This window comes from Pelobates fuscus, chromosome 1 (assembly GCF_036172605.1).
Source record: "Pelobates fuscus isolate aPelFus1 chromosome 1, aPelFus1.pri, whole genome shotgun sequence".
Classification (NCBI taxonomy): domain Eukaryota; kingdom Metazoa; phylum Chordata; class Amphibia; order Anura; family Pelobatidae; genus Pelobates; species Pelobates fuscus.
The window spans coordinates 474,408,546-474,429,293 of NC_086317.1; the positions used below are offsets into that span (position 1 = coordinate 474,408,546).

Here is a 20,748-nt window from a genome sequence, read left to right on the forward strand (position 1 = left end):
CCCAGATGATAAGATGAATCCCACAGATGAAACCCCAACCACCAGGTGTGTTAAAAGCCCAAACAAGATCTTAGTTTATATGTACATGTCACCCACCACTGGAGGACAGAAAGAAATTCTACGGAAAATCGCCATTGAGAAGGAGGCATCGGAGGATGTCGAAATATACGTTTGGAAAATGGTTAAAGGTAAAAAAAAAAAAAAAAAAATGCTCTGTGAAAACAATTTAAAAAAAAAACATTAAACTAAAATCTCATTTATAGATGTTTAAATACATAAACATTCTCATTTGTCAACAGAAGTTTAGTGTGGAGTTTTTCAGCATCCGGGGGAGGCAACTAACCCCTGTGTCTTATAATTTCCTGTGTGATGAGGATAGTGTCAGGCAAATAAACCTGTTTCTGTAAATAGTGAAAGTGGAATTGTAACTTCGGATATTTGCCTATATGTTTTAGAGAGTAAGCTATAAATAAGGTACAATGAATAATGTCAGGTTTTTTTTATATATATATTAGCCGTAGCATGTGCAAACATTGAACAGAAACTAAACTTGGAGATTTGTTTTGGTCTGAACTTCAATTTGTCTGAATTTGGACCAATCAGATGATCAGTCTAATTCCTGAACTCTGAGCCGAAAAGTACCGAATCACGAATCAAGTGGAACGTGCAATGTCCGAGCGTGTCCGTTTCGGTTTGTGATTCTGAATTCTGCCTGACACTGAAAAAAGATTGAAAACTAGAGGACAGTTACTTAATATTGATTGTATTCACAGATCAAGTTAGAATTGAGCAACATAGGAAAAAGGAGGAATATTAAAAAAGTTCTATTTATATATTATATATAAATCATTTTTACCGCTATTCTTTTTTTTCCTCTGTTAGTTACTTTTACTCATTTGATCTGTGAACCAACATGCTAATATCAGTATACTGATATAAAATATATACATAATACCATATTCATATTTTGGCCCATATTAGCGCCCTTATGGTTTGTTTGATTTGGTTCTTGAACCAGGTCTCTGTTATCAAAATTCTGCTGAATCGGCATTTGGTCAAAATTCCAGTGTCCCAAAAATTTGGGCAAGCAGAATTTTATGGACGTGCACAAGTTGAACAGAAATGCTTATCCACCTTAGAAGAACTGTGATCCCTTAAAAATAATGTTTGGGGATACTGAAAAGTGGAATTTATTGCAATTTGACAAAATTAATTTAGGCTTAGACTGAAAATTATGGGAAATATAGTTTGCAGACATATGGGGTTCCAAGGATCGTCATTATTGACCTTGACACTGACCAGGAGAAGGATATCATATATAAAACTGGGACGAGGTACAGAGAACCAAAATCAGTACTGTCCAGCCCAGACTTGGGACAGTTGGGAGATGATTGACACATAGCATCATATTTTCTACTTTATTGTTTGTTTTGTGATTCTGCATTTGTTCTAATGTAATATTTTTCCATTTCTCTACAGGGATATTCCATTTGATCCAAATTAAAAAAGTGGCAAAACAGGACTTCAAGCAAGAGGCAGAAAATTTCAGACTTGTAACCAGAACAAGTGAAGGTACATTAGTTCTAACATAGACTTCACTTTGCCAATTTCCGTTGTTTTTTTTATCACGTATTCCTGCCAAGGGGAACTACTAGAAAATGTGACATTTGACACACTTTATGCTTGCTGAGCCCATAAATTGCTGCCCTCAAGTAAAAGTAAGCAGGACTGGTCAAATCACGTCCTGATTTGGTGATAGCTTGTTGCAAAGACTTTGGTGAGTCATCAAATGTGTGTTGGTTTTTATATTTTTGGAAAATTTTGAACGATACATGTATCCATTGTTTATAGATAAAATGGGCCATCTTGAACCTTGAGAAAACTCCCTACTGTGGTTCAGGCAGGGGTTTACATGAGTTTCTAGGTATTTATGGGAAGACATTTCCCTGTCCCGCTTTTATAATGCTGTAGTATAATAAGGAATGTTTATTACTCTGTCGTGGGACAAGACCTCCCAAGTTTAGAGATTCCATGGTTGGGCGGATTTTCCTAAAATATTTATGGAGTTCTTCTTTTCCATTTAGTGTGTTTCAGTCTCCTGGGCTCTTACAAATATACATATTGTACATGATACTATTTGTTTTTAGGTTTTTCATCGTAGAATAAACTATGCAAAGCTTCGACCGGCATTTAAATTCTGAAGTTAAACAACAAACAAACCAAAAACACAACCATTTTTAATATGGAATTGCTTGTATTTGACATTCAAATGTATCTAGTCCTGATTTTCTCACTGTCTGTATTAGTGCAGGCATGCTTGTGTAAAGATCGTCTAAAGAGCAAACTGAACATGCGGATTCTCTGCAGGCATATCTGTTTATAACAGGAGACATAGAAAATGTAATACTGATATTTCAAGTAAACCAAGCTGTGACAAAAAACAAAACAATCGTTTGTTTAGGAAAATATAAGGGAGGAGAATATGTATCGTGACTGTAAGACTTCTGATCTTTTATAGATCCAAGAATTAAGGGACTAAGGCTTCCCTTTGCAAGCTTGCTGCCTGAGAGAAGCTGATGTTTGTGCCAGCATGGGATGGCATTGACATTAGGCAGTCTGAATCAGAGTTCATGTGTGCCAGGGTGTACGTAATATGTGGCACAAAATTGCAAATATCCCTCCATGTGCAGGGTTTCAAGCAGAAACACTTCATATATTCATATCATGAATCCTACCACCATGGGCATCCCCCCCAAATTTTTTGTTGTTGGGGGATGGGGGGGGGGGGGAGTGGAGGGTGGCATAATTGTAATGACACTAAAAACAAAATAAACAGGATGCACCACAAAATATAATATACCAAAATAATAAGTAATACACCCTAGAATAAGCACAATAAAAACACAAAAACTAAACAAAATTTAAAAAATATACTGACTTTCCAAATTCTTTTTATAAGAATAAAAATAATAAATACCACTAAAAATAGGGCACGACAGAGGTGTCCAGGTGAACAGTCTTATCTTGTAAAGAGAAATACAGTAGAGATTCTGTCATTGACGGAATCCGTGTGATCATGTATTTAAGAAAGCACAACAAAGAATACAATAATGCATTATGTCAGTACAGGCAGGAACAACATGCCAATATTTGCTATAGCTATGACCAGCTCTAGACCAAAAAGGTACAAAAAAGGTACATGACAATTGTTTATTTTACAATAGTCTTTGACTACTCAGGCAAAGATGAGATGCATTTTACACTCCTGCCCCCTCCCCCCCCCCCCCAAAAGGCATCTTCATCTATGTGTCTCTTAACTCCCCTTTTGAATTTCTTGCCCCCTTTTACTTCTTATCTGATCGGGTGAATGTTATACTGTCTTTAGTGTATCTTATACCTAATTTTTCCCCTTTGTGTCTTACTGTCTTACACCCCCATTGTGTGTTTCTTAATTGTCCCCTTTGTGTGTCTTACTTCCCCCAGTCTCTTATGTCTTTTACTTCCTCCTAGCCCCTTTGTATGTCTATTCCTCCCCCCAGCCCTTTTGTGTGTCAATGTCCATTTACCCAGCTCCTCTATGTGTCATTGTACCCTTCCCTAGCCCCTCTCTGTGTCACTGTCCCTTTCCCCAGCCCCTCTGTGTGTCACGCTCTCAGCTCAGTTTTATCATTGTCCCCTTCTTAGTTCCTCTGGGTCATTATCCCCTTCCCCAGCTCTACTTTGTGTCTCTGTCAGTCCAGACACTCTGCGTGTCTCTTATTCCTCCCCAGCCCTTCCTTGTGACTCATTCACCCCCTCAGCCCCTCAATGAGTCTAATTCTCTGCCTCAGCCCCTCCACATGTCTCAACCCCGCCACAGCCCCTTTATGTGTCTTATTCCCCCACAGCTTTTCCATATGTTTCATCCCCACCCCAGCCCCTCCATGTTTCTCATTCCCCCTCCCCAACCTCTCCATGTGTCTCATTCTCCCACCCCAGTTCCATGTAGCTCACCCCCCCAGCCTGTCCATGCATCTCATGCCACACAAGGCCTTCCATATGTCTCATTCCCCCCCACATGTCTAATCCCCCACAGCCCCTCCATGTGTCTCAGCCCCCACAGCCCCTCCATGTGTCTCACCCCCCAACAGGCTCTCCACGTGTCTCACCCCCAGACCCTCAATGCATCTTATTCTGCCCCACCTGTCTTATTCTTCTCCCCAGCCTCCCATGTGTCTTACTCTGCCCCCCAGCCCCTATATGTGTTTTATCCCCCTACCCTTCTGTGCCTGCTGACTTCCCTGCCAGTGCACGAGGCCTGAAGTTGTGCCACCCAACCACAGAGTGGGTGGGCTGTGGGCACCACTCCTCAGCTGGTCCCTGTGCCCAAACGCTTATTCTGCCCTTTTTATATGGCAAGTACAACATTTCAGGGGGGGGAGGAGGGGCGAGGGCGGGAGGGGGCAAGCTGATAATTACTTCTAGAAGCACAAGTGGTCATGGTCATTGGAGTAATCCTTTAAAATAAGTAGCCAAACAGGATATTATATTACACATGCAGATGTGGTCTGTATGTTTTAGTTGTTTTCACCAAATATTACAGTTGGAGGGCTAAACTGTTGATGTTTGATGAACTGTTAATACAAATTAAAACACAGAGTTAATGGAAACACTCAAACAAACAAACAAAAAAGATTACTGCTTAGTAGATATACATTTCTAATATCAGCTTGCAGAAGATGCAGATATCTTGTCTGCAGCATTTGGAAGCCCTTTCTTCCTAACCCCACCCAGACTTTCTGTAGCTGTCCAATCACAGACTTCCCAATGTTGCTCAGAGAGATGTCTTTAAAAAGCAGGCTCTTTGGACTATTGCTAAAATACCCGGAACAGAACTAGTTGTCTGCTAACTGGTTAGCCCCATTACTGAGGGCATTTCAAACATCCTAATCACTAAAGCGGCCTTTAGTGATTATGTTAATTAGAGAAACCCTTTAACTTATCAGAGGACTGTCTGTTATAAATAATAAGCGATAATTTGAAGGAATAGAAAAATGTTTCAGTCAACGAGAGCTTAAACCTATTTGGCACAAACCAGGGGTTAATACACAGAGTTGTAAACTTTGAATTATTCTTAAAGTTTTTGGGATAAACTGAGTGAATCCAAATCTTATTAAATAAAAGAGATCATAGACAGAGCAGGAAGACTAACAAAGGAATGATATGACATATTTGTCTTTTATTAGTGATCTTTGACCACATTTTTTATTCCTTTGACTGAAGTTTGACTAGGTTTATCCAAGCGTTAGAAATGTATTCAAGGTTATATTTAACATCTGTGAATTGCTGGGAATACAGGCATAAAATGATACTATTGCAAAAGTAACCTCGCCACGGTCTCCCGGAGGAGTCTGCTTGCCAGCCTCTTGCCCCAGGACTATGGGCCCTGTAAAAGCCATGTGAAAAAACCTGGTTTGTGGGATTTTCCATTTGGTTAGGGAACCGAACCAACTCCCGAACTAAGGACCACCCGGGAGCTTGTTATTAGCACCTTACAACGATTCTGCGCGCAGTGTTCTAAGTATTCGTCTGTGAACGCAGGGAGTGGTGTTTGGTCGTCGAGTGCATGGAACTGAAATTTGGACACTCGAACTCCCGAACACCGCTGAACTTCCATCATCACCTGTGTTCGGTTCGGTACGTCGTGGAAGGGCACTGTTCGGTGGAATCGTCTTCTGGATGAGGGGAACAAGCTCCACGGTATGACTATTGACTACGTTTGGTAGTTTGTTCGTTTTTAAACTACCGAACTTGACCGACCGCTACCACTTTTCCACTGGAACTATTTTGGGCAAGAGCCTCGTGTGCGGTTGGTCAAATTATCACTTCCATGGAAAACCTGAACCCTCTGAACCGATCTGGTGAATTTTGGGATATGCTGGTCACTCAGATCAGGGCTATCAGGGGATGTGACTTTTGTGTTGTTTTCATGCGTTTTGGGGGTACTTTTGGGGTGTCTGTAAAATGTGGGGGTTTTTTTTGTGCCTGGAGATAATTGAGTTTGTACAGTTCCTGACTCAATTATCTCTCAGGTACAGGGAAGGGATTACCCTCTTGTTTTGTGTAGGAAATCCCTTGCATTTGTCATAAAAGTCCATGTGTGGCCCTGCATTAATCAGATTACTTCCCAGCATTAAGCCTCGGCTCATGTGTGGGGGGATTGCTATATTGCTCTTTGGACTACTATACCTGCTATACCCCCTTGGAGTAGAGGTCTTCCCACTAGGAGCTGGATCCAGGTGTTGGTCCAGGGTGGGAGGGGGCGGCTAAGGGGACTACAGTGCTTATTGTACTCAGTGATACTAGAAAGCGTGATTGGTGGAGGTACCCAGTCAGGGTACCAGACGATCCGCCACAGATACCTTATAAATATTTTATACCTCAGGCTTTCCTGTCTCTTTAAAGTTGAGTTTCACAAAATGTTTGTGTCCTGACAGATTCTTGATGGTTTATTCAATCTAAGCACTCATGTAGCAGTCTTTCTGTAAGATACAAATCCCTGCCTCACATTTTCTGGTGGGAGTTAAGATTAGGTGTGTGTATAGTACATATGTGGCGATTTAAAATGGTACATTCTACCGCCCGGAATTCATGGAATGTAAGCTCTGGGGTCTTTTCTGCTGCTGTTGACATTTGTGAGTCCATACAAACACTATTGCTCATTTCTGAAACTTTCTGAAATGCCATTACATTTGTACAGGACATTACAATGACATTACAGGCTGAAAAGAGACATCAAGTTCAGCCTTTCAAACATCTGAAGGCAAAAAAAAGCAAAATTCCCAGTCTGGAGCACTTCCAATATTGCAACAAACTAGGAAAAAATCCCTTCTTGACCCTAGAATGGCAGTCAGATATCTCAATGCAACATTAAGCTATTAGCCCACTAATTAAAATGTATATCCCTGTATATTATGTTTTTGCAAGTATGCATCTAATTTCTTTTAAACATCTGTTCAGATTCTGATAAAACCACTTCTTTAGGCAGAGAATTCCACATCCTGATTATTCTTACTGTAAATAAATCTGTCCTTTGCCCTAGACTAAATCTCCCTTCTTCCAGTCTAAACGCATGACCTCATGTTCAATGTATAGTCCTGTTTGTAAAAAGATTAACACTTAACCTGGAATTTTGGAGATACAGGTCTCCATCAGGACATTTCCAAAAGATCTGCCTTTATTATAAATTAATATTAAAAACAAAAGATAATGTACACGGTGCTAGATGCAGTAATAGGCAGCAAAAAGCTAATCATTTAGCTCTAGTAGTGTTTACATTGGCGGTCTATACCCAGCTAGGAAACACTGGGTACAATGCAGGTTATGGTCGTGGGTATAAAATGAGAAGAAAAGCTCAAATAATGAAATACCATCAGTACACCTTTAATCAAGCAAAGGTAAGTATACTTACAAAAGAAGAGCCTTATACTTTGCTCAGAGTGTGGATAGCTTGAGGTGATTTAACTCCTCACTCAATTGAGCTTTTAAACCCTAAATACAGAAGAAGAATCGTTATAAAAATGATTTTCTATCGGCAGGTACATAAAGTGTGAATTTTATTGGGATTAAATGTTTTGTACAAGGTAAGTATACAAAGTAAGTGTAAGTGAAATAACAATCTCTATAGAGAGCAGCGTATAAAAAGAAAAGTGCTTTAGCGGTCCAGAATGTCCCTTTTAAGTGAATCTGTCACTTTTGGGGGTCCTTGCATATTTTAACTAGACATGTGCAATTCCTTTCGGTCCGAATATGAATTTGGACAAATTTCTGGCAATTCGGACATGTCCGAATTGCTGAAGTTCCGAAGTGCTGAAGTGCCGAAGATGCCGAATTTCCGAAGTGTCGAACTGACGAAGTTCCGAAGCACAGTATTGCCTAAGTACTAATAATATACTTACTCAGTGAAAGAAGAAAAATGTTACATTGTATACAATTTTAAATAAAAAGTATACAAACATAGCTAGGATTCAGCAGTAAGCATTTGCAACACTTACAACAATCAAGTAACATACATTCATATAAAATGTAAGTTACTTGGCCACTCAATGTAATGACAGGAATGAATAAGTAGATAACTCCCTAATTCCCACGGCATTAGGGAGCTATCTACTAAAAGGCTGAAAGACCTAAATTGGTCTTTCAGCCAAATTTACTAATACTAATAATTTACTAATAGTAAAGATTACTTAGTATTAGTAAATTATGCCCCTACTCGGTATACCGCGAGTAGGGGCATGTCTATTAAACAGTGAGCAGCCTGTGGCTGCTCACTGTTAAAAAAAAAAAAAAAAAAAAGGTCCCCCTTCCCGAGCCCCCACTCCTGAGCAGCGGGTGGGGGCCCTAAATTATAATAAGGAGGGGGTCCTAATGTCCTCCCCCCTGACCCCCACCCCTGAGCGGTGGGTGGGGGCCCTAAATTATAATAAGGGGGACCTAAGGTGGTCGCCCCCCCCCGGCTCCACCCCTGAGCGGTGGGTGGGGGCCCTATATACTAATAAAGGGGGGGACCTAATGTCCTCCCCCCTGGCCTCCACCCCTGAACGGCGGGTGGGGGCCCTAAATACCAATAGGGGGGACCTATTGTCCTCCCCCCCAGCCCCCACCCCGTATAGGGCCCCCACCGGCTGCTCAGGGGTGGGGGCCAGGGGGGAGGACATTAGGTCCCCCTTATTAGTATTTAGTACAATAAATCCACTATATACACAGCCAATATGTGATAGTGAGAGTGTGTAGCGCTTAATAATTAATCACTTACTCCCCGGCAATTTCTCAAGGGTATGTAAGGTATCTGAGTAATATCCAATCCTTTTGTTGTATGTTCCTCAAGAAAGAACAAAAAGAGAGAACAGGGAAAATTCGCCCTGGTGTTGAAATCCTTATAACTTTAGGTATCAGAAATAAAGGTGGAGGTATTCTTCTCACCTGAATAAGAGCCTGTAACCTGGCTCTGAGTATAATGGCCCGTGAGTCCTTTTTAGGGATGACTCTTTCCCCCTTTCCAGCAGGATAGAAGATATACCAGATGCATGTAACTTGATAAAGGTTTATTCATACGAACATTTAAAACCATTTAAAATACATACAATATCCTGGTAGTTGTCCAAAACGCGTTTCGCCGATCTCACCCGGCTTTCTCAATTGGTGACTTCCATCCTGGTTTGTTATACTTAAATATCCCTCCTTCCGTCCTGATTGGAGGAAACGGACCGCATTCCAACCAATCACGGGCGTTCTTATGGGGGAGTATGAGGAAATTCAGCTGAAGGTACTCTATCCCTTATTGGTGACGTCATCGCGCACGCACGTAAAAACGAGCGCGTGATGTCACTTCCGGGAATCTGAATAGTCTCTATCCATCCCACTACTTGATAATGCCTCCTTCCCGGTCACGTGGGATCCAGCTTCCTCTTCTGTGATGTGGATTCGTGTTCAGGTTTTCATACTTGTAGAGGGTAATTTCGCCATTTTATTCGAGGGCAAAGTGTTGGCAAAAGAATGTCCTTAATGATGTCCACATAAAAGTCCATATTCTTCCCTTTATTTGGGTGGTATGCCCATATTGGAGCATTGTAAACACATAGATAAAAAGATACAAAGTATTAGTCAATCCCAAAAGCATTAAAAATAGTTTTATCATCTCCACCAAAAAGCAACCCAAAACACTGTGCAAAAAAAGCGAGGGAGGAGGGGGGTCTTTCCATAATGGTTACCATGATGATTTCTCCACCTCAATTCATAACATTAAACATTGGCACAGACAGGTGAGGGGTCGTCACAAGGAATCCCCATTACCCCGGTTATCCCCATGGAAACGGGGACGCAGTGTAGAAGAAGGGGAGCTAGAGGAGGAACATATGTACAAAAAAGAAAAGAGAGAAAGATATCCAAACAGAACGGAATCTTCAATCTCTCACAAAAGGAACTGACTAAATCTCAAATGAGCCTATTGGCGAAGGGTTTGAAATTTGCCCCAACGAAACCAATAGACAGGTTCAGCGTTTACCTAGACTTAAATCGTTTTAAACGTAAACTTTGTTTAAAAAAATTTTTTTTGAAACATCCTGCCATCCATAACTCTATAGGTGAACATAATTCTGACATTATTCATACAGACCTAAAAGAGAATTCCACCTTTTTCCCTCGCCACTTCATTTCTGAGGAAATGGTGACGTTTGAAAAAATGGTAATGAATGACATTAATAAAATTAATAAACCCAAATCAAGTAATTACAATCTGAATATTCATGAGAGACAGGCTCTGAAGGAACTAAGAGAAGATGAGTCCCTGGTAATTAAACCAGCAGATAAGGGGGGGGGGATTGTCGTTCTAGACTGTGATGATTATAATAAAGAGGCACAGAGACTGTTAGGAGATGAGCAAACATATCGTATTCTAAAAACTGATCCCACTAAAGATTTTAAAAAAAGTTATAACATTTTAATTGAGAAAGGCAAGATTTTGAATATTTTAAATCAGAAAGAATATAAATTTCTAAATATACAACACCCTAAAGTTCCTGTATTTTACTATTTACCTAAGGTACATAAAAATAAAGATCAACCACCCGGAAGACCCATAGTCTCCGGGATAGGCTCCATTTCTAGTAAATTATCTCAATATATCGACAGATGCTTACAGCCTATTGTTCGCACATGCCCTAGCTACCTCAAAGACACTATCAACATTCTACAAGTGATTAAAGATATAGAATGGAATGATAATTACTACCTCGTAACTGCCGATGTAAACTCCCTATACACAATTATTTCACACACAAGAGGGTGTAATGCAACTAAGCACTTTCTAGAATGTTCCAGAAGATTTCATCAATCACAAATTGATTTTATCGTAGAGGGGATAAACTGGATTTTAACCAATAATTATTTCTGGTATAGGGAGGAATTTTACTTACAAATCTGCGGCACGGCGATGGGCACGAGGTTCGCACCCAGCTATGCGAATTTATTTATGTCACATTGGGAATTGGAGTTTATCCAGAATGACCGTAGATGGGATGCGAACCTCGTGACCTATCGCAGATATATAGACGATATATTTTTTATCTGGAATGGAGACGAGACATCACTAAAAGTGTTTTTAAATCATCTTAATACAAACGAATGGGGCATTAAACTTACAAGTAATTTTAGCAAGAATTCCGTGGAATTTTTAGACCTTAATATTTATGTGGAGCAAAATGTATTAAAAACCTGCACTCATTTTAAAAAGGTTGACGTAAATAGTTACATAGGGGAGAATAGTTGCCACTTCTCCCCTTGGCTACTAAACGCCCCGAAGGCACAATTGCTTAGAATTAAAAGAAACTGCACTGATCAACATAAATTTCATGAACAGGCGGTAAAAATCATTAATGATTTTAAAGAAAAAGGGTACAACGATGGTATCCTAGAGAAAGCCCTTTCTGAAGTAGTGGATGAGGACAGGATGAAACTAATAGAGTATAAAGACACTAAGGACAGTACAGAACCACAAAACGTAAAGTTTATCTGCGATTTTAATTATAGTGGTGGACGCCTCAAGAAGATTATCCGAAAATATTGGCCAATACTAAAGAATGATTCAGTTTTAAACTCGATACTCCCGAACACACCAGACATAGTGTATAGAGGGGTACCAAACCTTAAAAGCACCTTAGTCAAGAACCATTTACCTACAAGAAAATTGACAAACCAGTTCTTTAAAGAAAAGTTTGGTTTTTATGGATGCGGGATGTGTGGGGCTTGCAGAAATTCTAAAAGCAGTAAAAGAGCAATAAGAGAGTTTTGCCACCCACAAGATAAGAACACTAAGTTTAAAATAAAACAAGTCATTACCTGTCACTCTACTAAGATAATTTATATGATTACATGCCCCTGTGGGTTAGCCTACATAGGGAGGACCACTAGGACCCTTAAAACTAGAATTCAGGAACACATCAGAAATATTAAAAATGGGTTTTTAAAACATAGTGTATCCTTACATTTTAAAAATTATCATAATAGTAATCCACATCTAATGGAGTTTATGGGAATACAAAAAGTAATTGGAAATTGGAGAGGCGGGGATCCCATAAAACTAATTGGACAAGCAGAGATGAAATGGATTTTTAATTTAAACACTATGCAACCCTACGGTCTAAATGATGATTTTGAAATATGCCACTTCTTATAACTCCTTTTTACTATATTTTTTATATATATATTTTTTATATATATTTAACAAAATTATTGGTTTCAGATTTTTATAATATTTTTTATCTATTTACTATTTTTTAACCTATATAATAACTTTGTGCATTTTAATGTTATGAATTGAGGTGGAGAAATCATCATGGTAACCATTATGGAAAGACCCCCCTCCTCCCTCGCTTTTTTTGCACAGTGTTTTGGGTTGCTTTTTGGTGGAGATGATAAAACTATTTTTAATGCTTTTGGGATTGACTAATACTTTGTATCTTTTTATCTATGTGTTTACAATGCTCCAATATGGGCATACCACCCAAATAAAGGGAAGAATATGGACTTTTATGTGGACATCATTAAGGACATTCTTTTGCCAACACTTTGCCCTCGAATAAAATGGCGAAATTACCCTCTACAAGTTTGAAAACCTGAACACGAATCCACATCACAGAAGAGGAAGCTGGATCCCACGTGACCGGGAAGGAGGCATTATCAAGTAGTGGGATGGATAGAGACTATTCAGATTCCCGGAAGTGACATCACGCGCTCGTTTTTACGTGCGTGCGCGATGACGTCACCAATAAGGGATAGAGTACCTTCAGCTGAATTTCCTCATACTCCCCCATAAGAACGCCCGTGATTGGTTGGAATGCGGTCCGTTTCCTCCAATCAGGACGGAAGGAGGGATATTTAAGTATAACAAACCAGGATGGAAGTCACCAATTGAGAAAGCCGGGTGAGATCGGCGAAACGCGTTTTGGACAACTACCAGGATATTGTATGTATTTTAAATGGTTTTAAATGTTCGTATGAATAAACCTTTATCAAGTTACATGCATCTGGTATATCTTCTATCCTGCTGGAAAGGGGGAAAGAGTCATCCCTAAAAAGGACTCACGGGCCATTATACTCAGAGCCAGGTTACAGGCTCTTATTCAGGTGAGAAGAATACCTCCACCTTTATTTCTGATACCTAAAGTTATAAGGATTTCAACACCAGGGCGAATTTTCCCTGTTCTCTCTTTTTTTCTTTCTTGAGGAACATACAACAAAAGGATTGGATATTACTCAGATACCTTACATACCCTTGAGAAATTGCCGGGGAGTAAGTGATTAATTATTAAGCGCTACACACTCTCACTATCACATATTGGCTGTGTATATAGTGGATTTATTGTACTAGATTATAATAGGATTGGAGAGTTCCTATTTTTTGTGTGTGAGCTGCTGCACTAAGAGCACCTTATTTTGGAAATTATTTTAAGCGCCTGTTAACACAGATCACTTTGTATACTTGTTATTAGTATTTAGGCCCCCACCCACCGCTCTGGGGTGGGGGCCGGGGGGGGGGGAGGACAATAGGTCCCCCCCATCGTTTTACTTTAGGGCCCCCACCCACCGGGGGGGCTACTTTTTATTTATTTTTTAAACAGTGAGCAGCCACAGGCTGCTCACTGTTTACTAGACATGCCCCTACTCGCGGTATAGCGAGTAGGGGCAAAATTTACTAATACTAAGTCATTTTTACATAGTATTAGTAAATTTGTCTGAAAGACCAATTTAGGTCTTTCAGCCTTTCGGTAGATTATTATTATTATTATTATTGCCATTTATATAGCGCCAACAGATTCCGTAGCGCTTTACAATATTTTGAGAGGGGGGGATGCAACAATAAATAAGACAATTACAAGAAAACTTACAGGAATAATAGGTTGAAGAGGACCCTGCTCAAATGAGCTTACAGTCTATAGGAGGTGGGGTATTAGAAACATTAGGATAGGAAATATCAAGTAGGAGTGAAGCAGAGCTGGAGGAGAGAGCAAAGCACTATCCCATAGGAGAGCAAGAGACAGGTATGTAAGGGAGAGATTACTCTGGGAGGCCATACGCTTTCCTGAAGAGATGGGATTTAAGGCCCTTCTTAAATGATTGAAGACTAGGGGAGAGTCTGATGGCAGTAGGCAAGTTATTCCATAGGAGAGGAGCCGCCCGTGAGAAGTCCTGCAAGCGTGAGTTGGCCGTACGGGTGCGAGCAGCGGTCAGGAGGTGGTCGCGGGCAGAGCGGAGGGTACGAGGAGGGGCATACCTCTGGATCAGTGAAGAGATATAAGAGGGGTTGGAATTGTTCAGTGCTTTAAATGTATGGGTTAGCACTTTGAATTGACTCCTATAGGATACAGGGAGCCAATGTAAGGACTGGCAGAGGGGCGAGGTGTGAGAGGACCGACTGGATAGGAAAATCAGTCTAGCTGCAGCATTCATTACAGACTGTAGCGGGGCAGTACGGCTTTTGGGGAGACCAATCAGGAGAGGGTTACAGTAATCCATGCGGGAAATTACTAGAGCATGGACAAGCTCCTTGGTAGCATCTTGCGTAAGAAAGGGGCGGATGCGGGCTATGTTTTTGAGTTGGAACCTACAGGACTTGGCAACAAACTGGATGTGAGACTCAAAGGTGAGACCAGAGTCAAATATGACGCCAAGACAGCGCGCTTGTAGGGATGGACTTATGTGGATATCACTGACTTGAGGGGAGAGTGAGAGAGGAGGATCAGTATTAGGAGGAGGAAAGACAAGGAGTTCAGTTTTAGAGAGGTTAAGTTTGAGAAAGCGTGACGACATCCAGTCAGAGATGGAAGAGAGGCAAGCAGTGACACGTTGCAGGACGGCCGGGGAGAGGTCCGGTGAGGAGAGGTATATCTGAGTGTCATCAGCGTACAGGTGGTAGTTGAATCCAAAAGAGGCAATAAGTTTTCCAAGAGAGGCAGTATAACGAGAAAATAGAAGGGGACCAAGGACAGAGCCTTGGGGAACTCCAACCGAGACAGGGCGAGGGGAGGAGGTATCCTTGGAAAAGGAGACACTAAATGAGCGTTGGGAGAGATAGGAGGAAAACCAAGAGAGGACAGAGTCACAGAGACCGAGTGATTGAAGAGTTTGAAGGAGGAGAGAATGATCAACTGTGTCAAAGGCAGCAGAGAGGTCAAGGAGAATTAATATGGAGTAGTGACCTTTGGATTTAGCGGAGATTAGGTCATTAGTCACTTTGATAAGAGCGGTCTCAGTAGAGTGGAGAGGGCGGAAGCCAGACTGAAGAGGGTCAAGGAGAGATACCGTGGGAATTAGGGAGTTATCTACTAAGCGGCTGCAATAGAAGTGCCGAAGTCCCGAAATGCCGAAGTTCCGAAATGCCGAAGTTCCGAAGTGCTGGAGTGCCAAAGTTCCGAAGATGCAGAATTTCCAAAGTGTCGAACTGCCGAAGTTCCGAAGTGCTGAAGTTCCGAAGTTGCCGAGGTTCCGAAGTGTTGAAGTGCCGAAGTCCCGAATTGCGAAAATTCCGAATTTCGGAATGCCGAACCGAATCGAAAATTTTCCCCATGCACATGCCTAATTTTAACCCCCCAAGGCATGTCCACTTAGGGTGCAGTGGCTGCTGAGTGCAGAGTGAGGGGAAGATAGTTGTATTTTCCTGAAGCTGTCTGTCTCCAACAGCACCATCTTCTTACTGAGGACTTTCAGCGCCTATTGCTTCATCTACCAGAACCCAGATCACCCAAATTACAGTTACGGAAAAAGCTGTAACTATATATAATAACTATATATATATATATATATATATATATATATATATATATTTATATATATATATATATATATATTTATATATATATATATATATATATATATATATATTTATATATATATATATTTATATATATATATATATATATATATATATATATATATATATAGAGAGAGAGAGAGAGAGAGAGAGAGAGAGAGAGAGAGAGTTTTAGCTTAAGCTCCATTTCATTGAGTGGTCACTTTATTTTTTGTAAATGTATGACCTATAAACAGAATAAAAAAACAAAAAACAAATGAACACGTTTAAAATCAAAGCTATAGTTATTTCAAAAATATTAAGTCTTTCAACTTTTCCAACTGCAATCTATAACATATAATGTATTGAAATGGAAACCTTACTACTTATTTAAAATGGTAGCAAGACGTTGTTACTTTGTGGATAAAACCAAAGAAAAAACATTATTTATGCACAATCCCAAATCCATATGCACATTGAAATAATAAGTTTTTTAGTATCATTCCAATGGCCATTTAAGTGTAAGCTCACCTGCCACGTCAAGGGAATACCTCTTAGGTTAGTCCTACACTAACAATACACCTTGCTGCTTTCAGGTACAAGGTAAAATCTCTAACGAGACAGAGAGGGGTATTTTTCAGAACCCCCAACACACACTTATTTAACCCTAAATTGACTTTGTGGATAGAGCCTTGGTAATAAAGCATGATACAGATGTAGCTTTTGTCTATTTTCATATTCTCTGTTTATGCTATAGATAGGTTGAATGGATATTTAGAGTCAGCCTTTCTTCTTTGTAATGAAGCCTAGTTTGTCTGTCTGGCTTCACTTTGCCACCACACCCACCGTTTGCCTTTAGCATGAAATTATTTAATGCCTTGTTTGCAGTTCTGGCAATCAATGGGTTACAATGTTTGTGCCCCTCGTTTTTGGGACGTTGTGTTCTTTCAAGACATAAACAACGAGAAAGGAAATTGAGTTTAAATGAATATTACCGTACTGGCCTACTGTAACGCTAAGTGGTTTAATGAAATGAAAATATTCTTAAGCCATGGAAAAAATATGGGACAACATGTCTGTACCATACGTAGTCTAACAAAAATAGCTCCAAACTCAATAAATGTAACTAAAGAGGGAAATGCTTTTGGTAAATTGAAGGTTGTGTCTACCCTGACACAAGCAGACTATGTTGTAGATTATTGAGATCCAAAGTCTAAATCTTTTTCTTATACCTGACCTGTATTTTTAAAAGTTTAAATGTTGCATTTCCTAAGGTCCCCACAAACATTTGTGTTGACAAGGTTAAAACCTTCACCATTTAATAATCATATCTCACTCTGGTGGTAGAACTTCATTCATCTTTTCAATTTCTCTAATCTGGTTCCATTGCTGTACCCTCCAAAATCTCATCCCTCTTTCGTAGATATATAACATTTGGAAACCAGCCTCGATCCACTCCTTACCATCACGCTGACAGCAATGTTTGTGATTTTAAAATTACATCATTTACACTGCAAATCTCTAATTTATGATGGGCAACCACAATCCTCTTGGCTGAGTTTTATGAGTCCCTTACGCAGCGTAAGGAAGTCTGGACTAAGTGTGGAGCAGTCTCTGCTGGCTCTCATAAATCAGTCTCTGTTTTTTACTGAAACCCTTGCTGTACAGAGTGAGAATTTCATGACATGACTTGTAAAAAGCTCGGCAGCCAAAAAAAAAAGAGAGAGAGACAGGCGTAAGCATCAGCGCCAGCTCTCGGGCTGGCATACCAGAATCTGCCAAACCAGATAGTAAATTGAATTAGTAAAATAAAGACTTAGTCAATGTAGCATACATTAATATTTGCTATAAATATAGCCAAGGCTTAATGAGCACATTGTAGACACAACCTCTCACAGTCTTACACGGCTATACAGGAACTATGGTGGGATCAGTCTGCTTTGAGTGCTCAACCTGCTTTACTTTGAGACATAAAGCAGTTATGGTACAAAGATTTGCAACTAATATATGAGACTTTTTAGAAGCAAGTTGACTGCCCAGAAATGTCTTTTTTATTTCCATTTCTTTTTTTCCGAAAATTTGTCTCAGTCTGTGTCTTTGTTGTACTAGACGACTAAAATCTGGGAATTACCTAAGTCTTACCTAAATCACAATACTGGGAGATGCTTGATGTGTAAATGAACCCTAAATCCCAATATTTATGTGAGGTTGGGTGTTTTATCATTTCAATTTCATTGTTGTAAAATAATGTCAGTACATGTAAACTGTGATTAGTGGCCAGGCACAGAGATGCCTCACATTCCAAAATTTTAGGCATGGGTTCTAGACTTTGGAATTGTTTTTTTAGACTTTTTTTTTAGCTCCCTGGGGTTTTTTGATCATGTTTTCATTTTGGAATCAATGTAAGACTTGATTATATTTTACATAAACCAATGTCAGAGCTTCAGAAGGCTTACGCAGTAAATATTGGAATATATATCGTTTTGTTTTCATTTATATTTCTTGTATCTGTCATTGTGGAATGTCAGATGGAATGTCTAGTTGTTTTAAACCCAATTTGCCTATCTTGTTTTATCATAACAGGTCAGTGGAACATTTTCAGGCCCCAACCTCCTGACCTAAATATGACGGAAAGTCCGGAAAAGGAAGCAGAGAACTTATAAATACTAATACAAAATCAGAATTAAAGTTGAACAAGCAGCACAGATCTGAAAAGACCACAAATGTAAAAAATAAATAAAAAATTATATAAAATATACAAAAGTGTGAGATGGTTGGAACCCAGAAGAGGACTCTTGCATTGAAGACTCTAAACAGTTTACCTGCTCAGAGTATAATGAAGACTGTCGCATGTGCACAACTTCTCTGGGGAGATAAAATTGATAACGACCAGCCAAAAACTATAATCTTTACTGCGATTGTCCCACGTTTTTTACCTTCCCCAAGGGAAGGCTGAACATTTTTATCCAGCAAGCCCCATTCATGTGGAATAGGTTGGAATTCCGTAATTTCAATTCTACATATTTATGATTGTCTTTACATGTTTACCAATGTTTGAATGTCCGTACCATATTTTCAGGAAATAACAATCCTCCATTTTTTTATCGGCTGTATTTCCTTGACTTATCTACACAGTATATTTATGTTGCATGTAATGTCAACTGCTTATAGCAATTATCTCCACTCCAGTCCTGGAGGGTTGAAGCTTGCTGGACTTTCAAGATAGCTGTTAGCACATTTCTCGAAAACAAACTGGGTTAATTGTTTAATTATTTATTAGTGATAGCGATCCTAAAACTATGGAAACATTATATCCTTCGAGGATGACGTTTGTATATGTCTGGCTTCCAGCCAAGGCACTCTTCAAAACAAAAAGGCATCTTGGAGTCTCTGCGTCACAAGTAAAAATTTTATACACTAATGACCACAAAATAACCATTCATTCAAAAGTTAAGGTAATTGCAGTACATAGTAAAAATTCTTAAATCTGTAACACCTTTCAACCTCTCCCCCTGGGAGAAGTTTAAATTAATGACTGCTGACTACAGAAGCAGTTAACGATTGCTTGGTAATAATAAAAACACAACTGTAAGTGAATATGGTCTTAATTTTGGTTTGCTACCGTATTTTGTATAATTGAATAACGAGTCAAGGGAATTTATTCTAAAGGTCATTATATAAAGCAATATATTTTCCATCACAGGCACAGAGAGGTTTGTTTTTTTTCTAAACTGGGAAATGTGGATAATTGACAATGATGTTGCATATTTGAAGGACAAAACTGTTGTTAATATGACAATCATTTCATTAGGTTTTGAAAGGAAATAGATTTAAAAAAAATCTACTTCCTTTCCAAAGCCTGCAGTTAGTCTCTATGATCTTCCCCACTTCTGTGGTGGGAGTGAGAAGACCATAGAGTCTGACTGTCAGTTTTCAAGCACTGTCTGACCCAAGATGCATGTATATGGCTGAAGGATCATCTCATATAATAAAAGCAAGGATTTGTTTTTCTCATTTTTTATAAATTTTTATAATTCATTAACAAAAACAACTCTCCTCTTAAAACTATTAAACAATAGTTTTGAGGTGACAGTTGTCCTTTAATGCCATACAAGTTGGGAAATAGTTTGAAAACAATTTGAAATCTATTTTTCGATTCTCTGCATTTATTGGTTTAGTGAGCTACCCCACTTCAGTCATTTTACCGCATAACTAATATCAACCTTCAGAGCGTATTCAATATTTAAAAAAAACAATAATCAAAGGTTTAAAAAAATATCTATATGGCTTTAAACAGCACAGTTCAGAAATGTTGAGCAGACTAGATGGGCCGAATGGTTCTTATCTGCCGTCACATTCTATGTTTCTATGTTCAAGATATTTTCCAAATTTTACCTGGGTTATCCACTAAAGTGAGAATTAAAATGTAATTTTAAAATTAAACACAATTAGATAAACTAGAAAGTAGATTCTGGTTCAGCTACTTTGACCTACAAACTGAAATTCTCTTTACATTCACTTTTAATTGAATTCTTTAGTGTATGATCTTGTACCTTTCATTTGATATTGCTTTTAGTTGGCACTAATACCTCATGATGCACCCAAGAACATTGTCACTGTGCATTCTTAAATCCATCGTCTGGTAAAGCTTTCTGATAGGGCAGTTAAATGCCATGGTAAAACCAGAAAATGAATGGCCTACAGGTCAACACATTTATAACAGATCCAATGCTAAGCTACTGAAACCCCCCAAATGTCTATTGCTGATTGTTGACAAATTATATACCTATCTAGTTCTTTGTGATGTGTTTCTTTGCAGGAACTCCAAAATGTCCAGTTTTATACACAGTTTCACACCAAATCGATCTTAAATCTATTATGAAAACATTTATTTGAAAGAGTATTCTGAACTGAAAGTGCTAAAT

The 20,748-nt window shown here is 39.2% G+C and overlaps 1 protein-coding gene across 1 annotated transcript in view; it reads left to right on the top strand.

The window, feature by feature from the left end:
• CHRDL2 (chordin like 2) overlaps positions 1-18,628 on the top strand; it is a 95,239-nt gene extending 76,611 nt beyond the window's left edge. Inside the window, exons 9-11 of the mRNA XM_063444987.1 lie at positions 6-188; positions 1,480-1,572; positions 18,407-18,628. Coding sequence (XP_063301057.1) covers positions 6-188; positions 1,480-1,572; positions 18,407-18,486 — 356 coding nt within the window. The 3' untranslated portion in view covers positions 18,487-18,628. The remainder of the gene's footprint in view (positions 1-5; positions 189-1,479; positions 1,573-18,406) is intronic.
• The last annotated feature ends 2,120 nt before the right edge of the window (positions 18,629-20,748 follow it).